The sequence below is a fragment of the Camelus bactrianus genome, chromosome 17 (assembly GCF_048773025.1).
Source record: "Camelus bactrianus isolate YW-2024 breed Bactrian camel chromosome 17, ASM4877302v1, whole genome shotgun sequence".
Classification (NCBI taxonomy): Eukaryota; Metazoa; Chordata; class Mammalia; order Artiodactyla; family Camelidae; genus Camelus; species Camelus bactrianus.
Window position 1 is genome coordinate 33,082,459 of NC_133555.1, and position 16,199 is coordinate 33,098,657.

The 16,199-nt window shown below is 53.7% G+C and overlaps 2 protein-coding genes across 10 annotated transcripts in view; one reads left to right on the plus strand and one right to left on the minus strand.

Moving 5' to 3' along the window:
• The first annotated feature begins 4,280 nt into the window (after window positions 1–4,280).
• Window positions 4,281–9,819, plus strand: CISH (cytokine inducible SH2 containing protein). Its single transcript, XM_010969116.3, has 3 exons — window positions 4,281–4,414; window positions 7,778–7,998; window positions 8,234–9,819. The coding sequence occupies exons 1-3, from the start codon at window positions 4,395–4,397 to the stop codon at window positions 8,755–8,757; spliced, it is 765 nt and encodes a 254-aa protein (XP_010967418.1). The 5' UTR covers window positions 4,281–4,394; the 3' UTR covers window positions 8,758–9,819.
• HEMK1 (HemK methyltransferase 1, mitochondrial release factors N(5)-glutamine) overlaps window positions 4,378–16,199 on the minus strand; it is a 38,082-nt gene continuing 26,260 nt past the window's right edge. For 6 of the 9 annotated variants that reach the window (XM_074344809.1, XM_074344808.1, XM_074344806.1 and 3 more), the window contains one exon: window positions 9,241–9,681. In XM_074344809.1, coding sequence (XP_074200910.1) covers window positions 9,241–9,681 — 441 coding nt within the window. Of the gene's footprint in view, window positions 4,532–9,240; window positions 9,682–16,199 lie in introns of those variants that run through there. The other 3 variants (XM_074344810.1, XM_074344811.1, XR_012499995.1) reach the window with 3 other exon arrangements.

Here is a 16,199-nt window from a genome sequence, read left to right on the forward strand (position 1 = left end):
CTACACTACTCCCGTATATCCTTCTCACACCCCGCCCCCAATCCCAAACGAGGTGTCGTGCTTGGGACTGGGAAGGTGCGAGGTGGGGCAGGATCCCTGCACGGTCCTCTGCTGCCATCTACCGACCATTAACGGGACTGCAGGAACGCGACCTCTGTCCCAACCATGGGTTATCTATGTATATGCTTAAGTATTCAAAGGTATCTTCTGGCTCTGGGATTGGGGCCCCGCAAGCTCCCTGTCCTATGCACCCCCAACACACATACACACACATGTGGATGCACACTTATGCCTTATCCAAGCTCTTCAGTGCAGCAACTCCAGGAGAAAGGGCACCCTCTCTGTACAGTGATTGAGCTGGATGAGGGTGTGTTGAGGGTCTGCTCTGTTTCCTTAAGGAGACCTTCAAGCTAGCAGGGTTCAGAAAAGCAGAGGCCCTGAAGATAGTCTCAACTAAGCGTACTGAACCATCCTTTTGGACCAGACACTGGGGAAGTGCTCTATCTGGCACCCCATGACCTCACTGGGACTGGAGACGGGAGGGCAGTACCAATCCCACACAGCCTGCAACACAGACACATAAGACAGACAAGTCTTGAGAGGTCAAGAAACCTGCCTGAAGTCAGTAGCTGTCATGGCAGAGCCCCCATCCCAACCCCCAAAGAACAACTCCAGGGCCCAGCTCTCACCCTCAAATTATGCCCTCCTCTCCTGTGCCCCTCTGCCCCCTCCCACATCCATATGTACATATTCTCACACGTGTTCACATATGCACAATCACACATTTACATGTGTGCACACATGCACATAGAGATACACAGGCATGCACACAACACACACACATTCATGCCTAGCTGGACCAGGACTTCTCTCCTTGAGCCTCACCTGAGAATCTGATCCAAGATCCCAGAGCCTTGAATAAAGCCTGTGATCCAGATATTTTCATTGCTTGGAGACTAGAAAAGGATCCTCCTTCTTCTGTGGGGGTGGCTGGTTTGAGCCAGATGAACCCAAAGCTGAGCAATGTTTCATTCTGGACAAGCAGGTCTCGACTCATAAGCAGCAGGCTAGGGAGTTGAGGGTGGAGGCAGGCTCCTTGTCACAGACAAGGACTTCTCTGCATGCCATGGTCTCTGAGATATCTTATTTTCTAAAAATAGAGTTAGATTACAATTGTTCTAAAATTTTTATATTTGTAGTTTTCAAACTGGTCTCTTTTTATTAAAAATTTTAATTGCATAAGTAAAACTTGATTGTTATATAATAAATAAAAAACATACAGAAAGGTAAAAAGTATGCAATGGTGATGTCTGTCCCCTTGCGGTGTCCATACCGGTACCAATGCTTACACACATTCCCCACATGGGTACATCATGGACACATGTTTTGCAACTGACCAATTAACCCAGGTGAGTCAGAATGCATGGTTTCCCCTCACTGCTCATGTTCCAGTAAGTATCTGCCACCTGCCCACTGATGGGAGGATTTAGTATTTGGGATGGCTGGGCCAGGGCAGGGGTGGGTTCATGGTGGCAGATTCTGCCACACAGCCCTTCATGATAGCTGCACATCTATGGGGATGGGGGCTGAGGCCTTTGGAGTAGCTTACAATGACCAAGGGGTCCAGTAAGTGCCTGAACAGCATGGGAGGGGGGCAGCTGAACCCTCCCTCCCCCAACACACACACACTGTTCTTTGAGAAGAGAGGCTGCACATGTGAGAGTATAGAGACAAATGAGCCAGACCTTGAGGAAGGAACTCCCGTATAGTCTCGTGACCCATCTTCTGACTGTTCTGAGTGGGGAGGGGCAGAGAGATCCTGCAGCAAGGCCAGTTCCTGGGGTGCAAGGCAGGGGTTTTTCTGCAAGGGAGAATCTAAGGCGATTTGACACAAGAAACTAGGAGAGGAATTGCCACTGGGTGTCAGTGTTGGCCCAGCAATCAGGGCAAGAGGTGCTAATTAGATGGCTCCAGGGACTCACAACACCTAGGGCAAGCAGGCACCTGGGGCAAAACAGAGGCATATCACTGTCCCCAGCATGCCTGAAAGGTGCATTACACTGTCAAATTCACAAAGGACGGTTGGAGGGCAAAACCCTTGGGGCCCTTTAGTTTACACACAGAACTGCATAATCACCGACTTCTGTAGGGGGCTTTCAAGGGGACATCCTTGGTGCTCGGCCATTGACTGGCCAGGAGACAGGGAGGCTTCACTGAGGACCTGAAAGTTGGATCCCGAAGGATGCCTAGAAGCTGGCATGTCGCAAGAAGAGGAAGTGTGGGGAGGGATGGGGCCTGAGAGATCTAGGATATACTGTAACCTCTCTCTGCCTCAGTTTCATCACCTATTAAGAGGGGGCAATATGTAGTAGTAAGAAAATAAAATGGGGCTGGAAATTGCTGAGCACACCTGGCACATAGTAAGTGTTCAGTAAAGTAGAGTGAGAAGGAAGCGGTACAGTATTAGGGTAGAGAGCTTGGGATTTGTCCCCACAGAGAACTAGGTTCAAATCCCAGCTCTGTTGCTTGGCAACTGCGAAGGCCCTTTGCCTTCACAGTAATGCAGGGCAGTAGCCAGTTCCTACTGAAGAGATAGCATCTGACGCAGGAGCCCCAGGCTGGGATCTCCAGGTGCCCCAGCCGTCAAAGTGAGTAACAAGGGTTCCACGCCCATCAGCATCCCATTAAAGGAGCTTCTAGCCTATTTTGGTGGGGCTACACTGAAGCTCAACTTCTCTTTAGGAAATTTATGGAGAAGTGGATTCCCTGAAGTCACTTCTCATTTGAACCAATTATTTTGTCATTTTGTCCTGTTTCACAGGGCTTTGCTTTTGGATCTCTCTGTTTTTCATCTCCTCCCAGGCAGGGCAAGCTCAGCCCTGTCTGCCCTGGGGAAAGTCTGGACACTACCATCCAGGCCTCTGGACACTGCCAGCAGTCTGTCATCCCTGGCAGGAGATCTGAATCTTACCTTCTTCCCTGGGAACATGAGGATACACATTGGACAGTGGGGAGTGGGGAGCAGACCCTGTCGTTTCCCCAATTCTCTCCCTCTCTTTCTGGCCTAAGGGCTTGGAGAAGGTGTACGTAGTCCCTATAGTCTTTCAAGATGCTTCCTGGGGAGTCCAGTGAACTCAGAAAAGGTGGAGAGGATTGCAGGTAGGAGCATGGGCTTCTGACTTTTGTTCCTGGGGCTCAGTCTTGTCTGCATAGTGGGGGCAATACCAGCTGTTGAAGATAAAGTGTAGCAAGTGCTCCATGTAGATGGGAGGGGGTGTCACTGCTCCTTCTCTCTACCTTATCATCCTACAGTTTCTCTCTGGGTGTTTGGAGCTCCAGGTCTCCCACATTTTTAGGAGGCCCACCAATCCAGAGACAGATGTAGACTGTCCAGTGGGCTGAGCTGGGGGCTCACTATCCTTGCCTGCCTCCCCAAGTCAGTAGTCATTTCTTCCCTGACTGGAGGGCCTGCCAGAGGCCAGCTTAGGGTCGAGACTGAATGGCCCTGCTTGGTGCAAATGTTGCTATGGTGACTTTTCCCCCAGGTCTCAGAGAAAACGTTCTTGCCTGGATCCTTTTGGCTGTGGTGATGTCAGGATTGACCCCCGTGGACCTGCTCGGTTCTGAGTACTCCTTCCACATCTTTTCCATCCCCCAATGTCCCTCTTCAAACCATATCCCATGCGACCCACACACAGAGTCCAGGTGCAGCCCACAGGGGGCGCCCGCACACCAAACCGCCTTGAAGGAGACGAGCCCGTGACCCCGCCCTCCTGCTGTCACCACTTCTTCAGAGATAAGAGGTCCTGTCCCCAAGGAAGGGGAATGCCCGAAGAAAATCTGGACTTGGGTCTGTAGAACACCGGCCCCTCCCTGGCCTTCTGCTCGGTCATTCCCTAGTGGTCTCTAGGTCAGGCTCAACCCCACATAGTCACGTCAGCCTCGGGTCCAAGCGCTATAATTGGTCCTCCTCAACCACTCTGCTCCTCCTCCTGCACTTCGATTGGTCGGTGAGCGGGGTCCCGCCCCATTTTCCTGGAAAGTTCTTGGAAATCTGTCAAAGGTGTTTCCTTTAGCGGCCCTCGGCCCAAGACTAGGGAGCCGACGCCTCTGCCCGCACCTCTCCCCGCCGGGCCGCACAGCCGGCGGTTCTAGGAAGACATCGCTTCCGGGAAGGGCTGGAACTCAGAGGACAAAAGATTAGGCTGCTCGCCCCGCCCCGCCCTCCCGGCCTGCCCCCCGCTCCCTTCAGGCCCGCCCGCACCGCCACCTCTCAGTCCCTGCCCGCCGCCTGTGCGCCCCGGGACCCAGACCTGCGAGCGCGACCCGCTCTCTCCAGCCACCGCCGTCTGGCCGAGCCCCAGCTCCGGAGCTGCCGCTGCCGCTGCCGGGACATGGTCCTCTGCGTTCAGGGGTAAGCGCTGTTCTTCGCCCCCGCCCAGCCTCCGAGCTGGCACAAGGCAGGGTACTGGCCTCGTGCTAGGTGCCGAGTATTAAGAAAGCCTGACGGGTCAGAAAGCGCCGGAAAGACCTCGGGAGTGACAATAGGGAGGGGTGACAACATCGTCACCACCTCTACTCGCACCGTGGGTAGGGAAACTGAGGGTCGACTGGCGACGGGAGAAACACAGGGTGGGCTAAGCTGGGGTTCAGGCCGAAGCAGGTAGACGCCTCAGGCAGCGCGGACTTCAAGACCTGGCTCACCTGCCCAGACCCCCTTCTGGGCCCAGAAAGCTCTACCCTGGCCTGCTGGCCTGGTGGCATACTGATGACCTTGGGTCAGCCCCTGCCCCTCTCTGTCCTGTCATCCACTCTCCTGCTAGCAATTAGGCTCTTCTGGAGAAGCCAGCCTGAGATCCTTGACTCTCCTCAGGGTGGCACCTGCTAAACAAGCAGCTCTTGGGAGAGCCTAGGTTTAGCCCCGTCCTGTCTGGGGCACCCCCACAATAGCTTCACCCCTCCTCTCAGCCCAGTCTGGGATCCCAGTGTGAGAAGGAACTTGGCTCCTGCCCTGCTTTCTCCAAGTTTCCCAAAGACTTGCGGGGGTGGGCACTGATAAGACAGTCTTGGCCTCAGCTAAGCATTCTTAGCACGTTCTTTCTGCCCAGAGCCTCAGGGTCCCCTTCAACCAAGGGGTCTGATGCTCTCCAGACTGATCTGACAGGAGCTCAGAAAGCTCCAGGGAGAGAGAAAGATGTGAGTGGGTGCTCCACAGACAGGGAGAGCTCGGTGGCCCAGTGGCTGCTGTTATCAAAACTGGCATGGTACCAAATGAGGAAGGGTGGAAGGTGGAGTGAGGCTCAAGTACCCCTTGTTCTGAGCAGTCCTGTTTCCAGGGAGGAGTCCTGGAGGTGCTAGGAAGACTAGGTGCTAGGAAGAAATAATTCAGTATTTCTCCTTAATTGTCTCCAGTATCTCCCTTCCTCCTCTCTGAATTTTGGGATTCTAGAACACCTTCCCACACCACCACTGCCTTTGTTTTCAGGAACCCCCCAATTCTGGGGTCCCACACTCTCTTTCACTTTGCTCCAGCTGAAGATGCCCTTGGAACCTCAGATGCTGGGTGTCAGGGAGTGAGATTTTTAAGACCTACACATACACACACAGCCACAGACCAGCTGGTGCCCTCCTGAGGAAGGGAGCAGGGATTCTCCACTATAGGTCTGGGTTGTTGGCTTTGCTGAGGGATCCCCCCTCAGGGCTGTTTGCCCTAATTGGCTTGGTCCCCAGGCAGAACTCACAGGCTGAGCTCCATAGTAGGCACACACACGTACAAGCCACCCACACCTGGAACACACCAGCCACCGCCCCCACCATGACGATGACACAGCTGTGGACACACCCCTCCCAGATATACACTCACTCACCAGGAGCTTGTGGTGACCAATACAGCCATTCACACACCCAGACACCATGTTGGCCCTAGAGGTACCCACATTCACATGTGCCCTGCTAAACTCCGGGGGCTCCATCTGGCCTGACCAGCTAGCAGCCTACCCTACTTCGGGAAGTCTCCTGGGCCTGAGATGAGCCCTGGATCCCAGCAGGCAGGCCACCAGTCAGTTCCTCGGAACTCAGCCTCCAGCTCCCCAAAAGGGATTCCAGGGCTCTGTAGTGCAGTGGGAGTCGGGGTGGAGAAGTATTAGCAGGCTGTGGTGTGCCAGGGTCTTGGGGCCCCTTCTCCTCAAAGTGATCATGGGGCCCTGATTTGTTAAAATTTTCTAAGAGTCACCTATAACCTACACTGCCAGATCTGGTTCCTGTGTCTGGCTCCTGCTGTCGGCTCCTGCCCACCTCTTCCTGCCTCGTAAGCAATACCTGGCAGTGTTTACCCATGCTGTCATTTCTGCCTGCTGTCCCTTCCCCGCTACTCCTTCCTTTGGCCTAGCAAACTCAGCTCAGGAGCAGGCAGACCCTGACTTCCCCATGACATTCTTTGCTTTTATGACTTTGGATTGTTAGTTCTCCTTTAGGGCAGGGCCCAGGGTTTCATTACCTTGGTGTCCTGAGATCCAGCAAGGGACCAGACCCAGAACTTAGGCCTGAGGATTTTGTGATGAGGAGGAGAGGACAAGCAGTCTTCCTTGGGAACCAGGACCATGCCCCTCACTCCCAGGAAGCCCCAGGATCACCATGCTGGGTGGGTTTCCCCTAAAGGGAAGCTACTGCTCCAGTTGCAGCCAGTTCAACAACCCAACTCTAGCCATCTGAGAATATAATGCGGCCAAACCCCTCAGTGTCTGGGCTGCTAGGAACCCTCATGGAGAGGGGTGGGGCACGGGTAGAGAAGCTGAGGTCTAGGGAAGAGCAAGGTTTGTATAAGATCTAGTGCCTGGTAGGGCAGGCTTGTCAGGGTGGGATCCGGAAGGTGGAATGAGTACCCTGCCCTTCAGTGGGAGCTTGTGTTTATGGGAGGTGGGACTTGCCAGCACCTTTAGAGGCCACTGTCTACCCCAGACCCTCAGCTGGAGGAACAGAGAAAAGGATGGGAGTCTGATCTGTTTGGGGAGACTATTCTGGCCTCTAAGCCCTGGATAGTGTGGACCTAGGTCCCTCCAACAGATACTCTTATCATTGGAGAGGTCACATGTGACCTCAGACATCCTACCATAATCTTGGGGCCTCTTGGAGGACCCCGCACAGGCTCATCCCTTGGCTCAACCAGGACTAGTGCCATTTAATCAGCCCACCACTGCCAGGAGAGCACCATTGTAAGGCCTCTTTGCATTGAATCCTATCAGTGTGGTGGAGACACCAACTGGCCACTGTGAGCTAAAAAGGCATATAGGGAATGATCTGTGTATTTGGTTGGTCCAAAATACAGAGATTACAGTTGGCCCTCCATAGTGGCAGATGTGAAACCCATGGATACGGAGGGCCCCATGTGTTCAGTGTACCATGCCATTCATATAAGAGACTTGAGCATCAGCAGATTTTGGTATCCACAGCAGCTCCTGGCATCAGTCCCCACAAACTGGAATCAGTCCCCATGAATACTGAGGGATGATTGTAATTACTGTTTAATAAATGTGGGAGGGTGGAGAAGTCTCTTTCAAAAGAGGGCTCATATGTGGGGAAAGTAATCAAGGTGCCTTTACTGATGACAAGTGGGAAGTGGGGTACTGGTCTCATTGAGCCCATGGGTGGGCAGAGGAGAAACTGGGGTTCATAGTGAGACAGACTGGCTGGAGGTCATGTGCCAGTTTGGGGCATAGGGGATCCCTGGAAATAGGGAGAACACAGGGCCTCCACTCACTGCCCATCTACCTTCTTCTAGACCTTGTCCTTTGCTGGCTGTGGAGCAGATCGGGCAGCGGCCTCTGTGGGCCCAGTCCCTGGAGCTGCCCGAACCAGCTATGCAGCCTTTGCCTGCTGGCACCTTCCTGGAGGAGGCAGCCGACGAGACCCCAGCCAAGTCAGAGAGTGAGCCCAAGGTTCTGGACCCTGAGGAGGATCTGCTGTGCATAGCCAAGACCTTTTCCTACCTTCGAGAATCTGGTGAGTCTGAGGAGGAAGACAGGCCTTGTCCTGGAAAGTCTGATGGGAGAAGTTTAGTTCTGCCTTTTGAGTCTAATTTGAGAGACATGGCCCTGCCCAGAAGAGTCTGATGGGGGAGGTACAGCCCTCCCTAGGGACATATGAAGGGAGAAGCTGAGCCTTGCCCTGCCCTGGGTTGGTGCCCCCAGCTAATTTCCACTGTGACCATTTTCTTGCCCCCTCTACACTTGCCTAGGCTGGTATTGGGGTTCCATTACGGCCAGCGAGGCCCGGCAACACCTGCAGAGGATGCCAGAGGGCACATTCCTAGTACGCGACAGCACCCACCCCAGCTACCTGTTCACACTGTCTGTCAAAACCACCCGCGGCCCCACCAACGTGCGCATCGAGTATGCAGACTCCAGCTTCCGCCTGGACTCCAACTGCCTGTCCAGGCCGCGCATCCTGGCCTTCCCAGATGTGGTCAGCCTTGTCCAGCACTATGTGGCCTCCTGTGCTGCAGATACCCGAAGCGACAGTCCTGACCCTGCACCTACCCCGGCTCTGTCTACACCTAAGGAAGATGTGCCTGGTGACCCAGCACTGCCTGCTACTGCTGTGCACCTAAAACTGGTGCAGCCCTTTGTGCGCAGAAGCAGTGCTCGAAGCCTGCAGCACCTGTGCCGCCTCGTCATCAACCGTCTGGTGGCTGACGTGGACTGCCTCCCACTGCCCCGGCGCATGGCTGACTACCTCCGACAGTACCCCTTCCAGCTCTGACCTGTCCAGGCATCACCTAGCCTCACCCAGCCAGATCCTAGAGGGGATGCCGGCCCTAGCTGGACTTGGGCTCCCACTATCCCTCCTCCAGTTATCCTGGTGCCTGCATGCATCTGGCAGTTGGACCAGGAAGAGTCAGCAGGAGCAAAGCTTGGGGCCAGGGGTAGGGGGAAGTGTCACATGACTTGGAGGTCAGCAGCCATTGTGGTGGGCCATCTGTCAGAAGACAGGGAGACAGGCAGGACCTTGTTTCACCCTGTGGGCTGGGCCCAGGCCCCCACTTCCCTACTGTGGCCTCCTGAACTGCATAGACTTGGCTGGCCCTGGTTTCTCAGTCCACAGAGTGGAGCAGGCCCCCTCCTTCCAGCCAGCCTTTGTCTCAGGGAGGATGGCAGCCAGAGGAACTGAGGTCAACAGTGACAGTCCCCTGATGGGAGAGCAGGCCAGGCTGAAGGACTGCACAGTTATACAGTATTTATTTATTTATTCTCCTTGGGTTGATCTCAGCGTGAGCCAACCATACCTCTCTGCCCTGAGCCCTGAGTGCTCCAGAGACTCCAGCCCTGCCCCAGCTTCTCCAGCTCCTCCTGGTGGAGAGCCCCATTCTGAGATGTGTTGCTGGACCCAAGGCAGTCCTGGATGTCCTGGTGCTGCCCCACCCCCTGTGAAAGTGTCCACTCTCTTCTGCCCCCAACCTTGTTTTGGGAGATTGGGCAAATGGACAAGAAAATGGAGCCAAGGCATTAGAGCCCAACAGAGCTGGCCGCTCACCCCCTCGCAGGGCAGAGCCCTACCTGCACAGAGCTGGTCTCGCTGAGGCATAGGCCCTGCATGAGTGTGGGTGCTGGGCTGGTGGGGAGGACATGCTACTTTGAGAGCTGCTGCTCCAGCTCTTCTGGGTCTGTTTCCTGCCCAGGAAGGTGCCTGCACGTGAGAGAGGGAAAGAAATACATATCTGATAAGACTTTATAAAGTGATTATTACTTTGAAAAACAGTTTGGTAGTCTTTTTTTTTTTCCACTGATTTTTCTGTAACGACAATAAAATTGTATCTTTCACTTACAGAGCCCTCAGTGGGGCCTCTTTTGAGTTCTGCACAGTTTGTCTCCTTCAATCTTATTATTGTTATCCCCCACTTTATATCTGCGTCAGCAGAGGCCCAGAGACCTATGTGGCTGAGCAGCCCTGCTAGTGGACCACTGAAGAGTGGAGGGGGCAGGGAATGGCCTTTCTCCACTCCTTTCCTCTTGTTCCCTCTGGAGGGTGGGAGGCAGGAGGTAAAGGCCAGTTGGATTGCCTGCAGGGTCCAGTGCCAGGTTTGGGGTGGTGGCAGAGGAGCATCAGACCTGATAGAGGTACAGACAGGAGATGTCAATTAAAGACAAAGTGGAGAATTCTGGGGGGAATGGGTGCTATGGACAGCTCCAGGGGCCAGCGTCTTTTGAGATGAGGAGGCCAACAGTCAGAGAAGTCAGGGCCAGTCACTTTACAGGGAGTGCAAAGGCACCAGGGCATGACTGGGAAGCTCATATTCCCAACCACAAGGAGGCCTGGGGAAGAGTCATTCTGTGCAGCGCTGCAGACAGTTGAGTTGGGGATGGTGGCCAGTAAGCTGGCAGGATCTGACCTGAGGTGTGGTGATGGGGTTTGGGCCCAGCTGGCTGGGGTTTGAGGACTCTCTTCTCGCACTCAGGGTCCTGGAAACCAGAAGTAGGTGGAAGAGCAACTAAAATGTAAACACTCTCCATTGTCTGATGGTCTGATCTTGGAGCACTTCAGCACCTGGAATCCCACCATGTCCTGAAATTTTCTGCCCCTTTACTTGAGTACCTCACAGGAAAGCTCCTCTGAACCTCATTCATAGCCTTTTAACACTTAGTTTAGAAATAGTTCTAACCTTTCTATTTTCTTAGCCTCTAGGCAATTAGAAGTTACAGCTGAGAAGAGGCAAATGCTGGCAGGTTGGAAGCAGGAAGGTGTGAGGAGTGACATGTTGTTAAGGAGGAGGCAGGAAAGGATAAAAAGCAAGAACTATGGAGGCATAGGACCTTGAAGGCATGGAGATATTTGTGGCCAAGAAAGGACCTGCTACTGGGTAAGAGTGAGTGAGAGGTGGGTGAGGGCTCTCTGTACTGGGAGTGGGGCCCAGGCCCACATGTCCCGCCTGGCACCTTGTCTGTTGCTGGCCGCAGGGCCCGACAGCAGCCCTCCTCCAGGTCACCATGGCCCTGCCAGCGATGTCTTTGGTTCCTCATTGTTTCAGCCTGGATCTCAGCCCCTTGGTGACTCCCAGAATGCCTGAGGTGACCCCTCTGTCTGCTCCACCCCCAGATCAAGTACCCAGTAGTGGGGTAGTGGACACAGAGCGGCCAAAGGCAGGCTATTTCCCACCTGGTGCCATGGCCCAGAGAGAAAGCTGCTGGAGCAGGAGGAAGCCCTTTGTTGTCCACAGAAGGGAGAAGTCTCAGGGTGCCCGCCAGGTGCTGGCAATGGACAAAGGCTTTGCACTTTATGTCATGTTCACCACAACCCTGGGAGTGTCTAAACATTACCCATACTCCACAGTTGAGGAAACTGAGGCCCAGAGGGGGCAGGGGACTGTCTGAGGAGGTGAGGCACAGAACAGAGCTAACCCTTCAGGGTCCCGACTACCCACCTGTCCCTGCACTACAGGAGGCAGCGAAGACAGGTGGCTGGGGGGCAGCTTTCAGGCGAGCTGTTCTTGAATGCTGGTTTTATCCCTGTGTCCCTGCCTGCTAAGACCTGCTAAGGTCTCTGGAACCAGTGTCCTAGACAACAGGGTCCTATCCCCCTCATCCTCACCTCAGCCCAAGCCAGGGTCTAGCTCTTGCCTAAGGAGGAGCTGGCAGCTACTTCTGACCTCCAAGATTTTTATGTTTCAGTCTTCTTTTCACGTTTACCTATCAGGGGAGTGAGTGATGCCTGCCTAGAACAGGATTAGTGGAGGGCATGCCATTGGGCCCTAGACCCAAGTCAGAGACCCAGACTAACAGATGCTGAAAATCCTCTGGTCACTGCAGTCACCCCTGGGTGGTTCTGGGCTGGTGAAAGGAGCACACACTGGCTGGGGAGAAAGATACCACATATAAACAATAACTGGTGGTAACCCATTACCAATTAAATCCTTTCCCAGTACATGTGCTCTTTGGGCACCAAGTAGGCCAGACTTCACCCAGGCCCTGGGGTCACAGCAGGGAACAAGATGGACACATTCCTCAACCTTGTGGGGCTCATGGGCTGGTAATAATAAACAAGATAATAAACAAGTAGACAAATGGGCACTCAGGACAGGTTTTGAGAGTGAAATGAAAGCAAAGCAGGGGGCAGGGAAGAGAGTGGCTTTGGGTGGTGGGGACATTGCCACAAATGAGAGGGTTGGGGAAAGCTCTGGAACAGGGTGGCACTGATCCTGGACATCCAAACAAAGAGCAGGAGCTGGTTATGCAGACAACTTAGAGAAAGGATATCCAGGTGGAAGGAGCTGCCAGGGCAACTGCCCTGAAGCAGGAACAAACCTGGTAAGATCAGGAGTAAGAAGTCTGGGATGGCTGCCCAGGAGAGCTGAAGAGACAGGATGGGTAGAGAGGGCAGAGGGAGCACATGGACTGTGTTCTGGTGTGATGGAGTATTTCTTCAGAGTTTAGAAAGGAAATGCTATGATCTGATACTCATTTCTAAGGGGTGAACCTGTTAGCTGAATGGGGATGGCCTAATGAGGGCCTGGGGGCTGGAGCCCAGAAAGGAGGTTGAGAGGTATGGGATATGGCAGAATAGGGTGTGGTGGAGAGTGGAGGAGGCGAGGGCTGCAACTAGGTGATCTGGGTGGGGTTCGTGCCCCATTAAGTTCTCACTGCAGCCTTCCACACCAGAAGAGGTTGTCCCCATTTACAGCAGAAGAGGTAAGTAAGACTGAGAGAGAGAAATTGTGGCTTTTTCAGGATCACACAGCTTGTGAGGGACAGAGCCGGGGTTCAAACCCTGACTCAAGACGCTGTTTGTGTAACTGCTGCTCTGCTCTGCCTCCCAGGGGCTGGCATGCTAAAGCCTTGGCCCTCACAATGCCCTGGGGGCATGCAGAAGGGGTGGGATGATTCAGGAGGGCTTTCCGGAGGAGGGGGCAGGAGTTAGGGCTAGGGGCTGGGCCCTGGAGGATTCTGCCAGACCAAGGGTAGGTGGGTTTAGAGATTGATCCTGTGTGGTGTCCCACCTTGAACTCACGATGTCCCTCTAGAAAGACTCTGGGACAGAGGCACTAGGCCATCCAGGTTTCTCTTGTCAATCAATGAAAGGTTTTGCTGGGATGCTTCACTCATGATCACGGAGTGTCCTAACACCCCCTGAATCATCAGGGTCCCTGTACCTGTGTCCAGCTTCTAATCTGCCAACTGAGCAAATCCTGCTGGATCAGAGCCAAAGAAAGGTCTGAATAGGGCAGGGGTTATGGCTGGGCTGGCTCCACTCTTAGATGGGAACTCTCCCACCCTGCACACCTGGCCCACAGTGAAGTAGAAGGGCAAAGAGCCTGAAATAAGTCCTGACCAAGAAGACAGGAGGATTCTGAGGACATCACAAAGGCCCTCTTCCTCCAGAAGAAGTGGAGCCCGTGCAAGCCTGGGCAGCCCTTTCATGCCAACCTGTTAGACCAGTTTTAATATAAAGCAGGTTGGAGCTTTGCCAGGAATTCAACATCCTCTCCTGGTGAATGTGTCCTCTCCACCTTTGACTGCAGGGTGTGGGGCCCCCTCCCCAGCTTAGGCAGGCCACACAGCCAGCTGCCCAAGGGGTCATTCCAATGGACAATCTGGGGCAGCAGGCTGGGGCTCCCACTTCTGAGACTCAAGGTAGAGGAGGTTCCTGGAGGTCTAGTCCTGGTGAGCACATCCCCCACATCCTGCTTTTACCCCCACCTTCCCTCAAGTGATGCACACAAGTGCATCATGTTCTGTGTACTTGGTTTTGGGGGGTTTCCCGCAAACTCACTGAACCTCAGAAGATTCCTCAGCTATGAAACAGTGACAGCACAGCTCTCAGAGGGGACAGGGGGGCCCCAGGAGGATTTATTTGAGGTGATACAGAGAAAAGTCTGAGAGAGTTCAACCTGGCAGCACGGCAGCTGTCACTGTAGCTATTCCTTGTCCATTGTTTTAATCCCCTTTGAGAGGTGGGCCAGGCAGGTGGGCCCCTGAGGGCCTCATGGGGCCTGCAGAGCAGCTGGCTGGAACTCTCCATAGCTATAAGCAGCCCCTCACCCCACCAGCTCTGATGCTGCCCTCTCTTCCAGCCCAGCCCTTCACCCTAAGGCATCATTTGCCAACCAAGGCCTTGGGTTCTAGTCCTCGTGAATAGACCTTTTGTCTGGTCTCTGCATGGGCTGGGGTGGAGGCTAAGCCAGTCGAACTGTCTAGCAACTTCTCTTGTAGCTCCAGTAGAGACTAGGCCATCTGCTACCCTTGCCCACACCTGGGAGATGGGATTCCCTCAGGCCTGTTACTCTCCCAGCCCTCAGTGGTCTGTTATAAGTGAGGGAGGTAAGCTGGGTAGGTGCCTCTGGGTCTGTCCTATTTCAAAGCTGCAAGCCTGAGACCCAGAGAGGCAGAGTCACCCAGACACCCAGAAAGGAAGCAGGCATATGGGGTTGGAACCCAGGGCTTTGAATCCCAGGCCAGGACTTGTCCCCCTCCACCCTAGAACTCTTGAACTTGAGTTGGCTGCCTTCTGGCAACTTGAATGCCTGGTTCAAGGTCCCCCAGACTCCCTTTGTCGAGACCTGGACTCTTCACTGCCCTCTAGACATGCCTCCACTCTCCTCCCACCTTGGAGATAACCCTCACATTCAACTCCCTAGCCTGTTGATTTCCAAGTCCCTCTCCTTTGCCCCTCATCCCTCTCAAGCTATCCTTTTGCTGCTCCTGCTGGCTGCTTTGCCCAGATCTAGGCTTACCATTGGTCACTCACCTGACTGGACCATCCTAATGGCCTCCTCATCGGCCCCTTCAGCCCTACCACCGTCTTCAGAGTGAGGGGCTTGCAAACCCAATCTTGTCCAGCCTTCCCCACTTAGTGATTTTCATAGGCTCCCCTCATACCTCGCCCATGTCTTACCCTAGGCTCCAAGATATGGCTTCTCAAACTGCCAAGCCATTCCATTCTGGTTTCCTCCAAACAGTCCTCCAACTATATCATTCATCCTGGAATATCCTTCTTCCTCACTTCTGCCAGGACAAACTCTTACTCACCCTTCAAAACCAAACTCAAATGCTCTTTTTCTGAGAAGTCTTCCTTAACTTCTCCAGTACTTATTCATGCCTGTGTTAGGCACCCAATGCATCCTAGGGAATCTCCCTGGAACTTGAGTTTTCTCAGGTCTCTCCAGCCTGGGGAGGAGAAAACATACTTTCTATAATAGGTTCAAAACAGCCATTCTTTGGCTAAATTTCTCTATTTCCCTTTTTCTCCCTTTCTCTCTGTCTGTCTGTCTGTCTGTCTCTCTCTCTCTCTCACACACACACACACACACACACACACACACAGCTTCCCATGAAAGTTCCCTGGGGATGTCTTTGAAGAGGCAAATTAGCCAAGTGGAAAGAACTCTGGCAGAGTTCAAATTTCAGCCCCTTCAAAATCACCCTGGGATCACAGGCGGATAATTTAACCTCCTGGAGCCTCAGTTTCCCCATCTGTCAAACAGAAATAGTGGTAGTGCCCATGCCACAGAGTGGCTGGAGAGTAGCCATGCCTGGCTTTGGGAAAATACGGAGTGAGTAGAAGCTGATGCTCATCTCTAAGCAGGAGATGCAGCAGACCCAAAGAAGGAGGTTTTTGTGTGGCCAAAGCTTTATGCTCAATGGAAAGACAGTTGCTTCCATGACCCAGGCCTGGCTGAAGCAGGCAAGGCCCAGAGCACAAGAAGTGGACTCTGAGGGCTGAGGGAACTTGAGACTGCCACAACTCCTCCAGGCAGTCCTCTAGGATTGCTCATTTGCACAGCCCCCACTAGGGAGACCTACACTCCAATGGTGTGGCTGGAGAGGGAGTGATTCACCCCACACCCAGCACCAAGGAGCCAGACTGTGCCATTCTTGTCACCAGAGCTGGGCTCCTCCTCCATGAGGAGTGAGGATTTCACTCATAGTCTGGATTGAGCCAAACCTTTGTTCTAAAAGTGCCCCTGACCCCTCAGCCCTCTCCAAAGAAGCCCCTCTCTGCTCCCTACTGCCACCAGTCCTACTTTTGAGCAACAACAGTGTGTGTGTGTGTGTGTGTGTGTACACACACGCGTGTTGACCTTTCCACTTGGCCAACATTCCTTTGTTTTTCTCAGTTCCTTCGGGTAGAGTAGGAGGAGCTGTTAGGAGAGCAGGTTCTCAGGAAATCTTTTCTCCAAAGCCCATGAGACAAAGAGCGCAAGGAGACACTGG

Coding starts and splice junctions, on each gene's coding strand:
- CISH (XM_010969116.3), top strand. CDS start 4,395: ATGGTCCTCTGCGTTCAGGG. Junction 4,415..7,777: donor ATGGTCCTCTGCGTTCAGGG/GTAAGCGCTGTT, acceptor ACCTTCTTCTAG/ACCTTGTCCTTTGCTGGCTG. Junction 7,999..8,233: donor TTCCTACCTTCGAGAATCTG/GTGAGTCTGAGG, acceptor ACACTTGCCTAG/GCTGGTATTGGGGTTCCATT.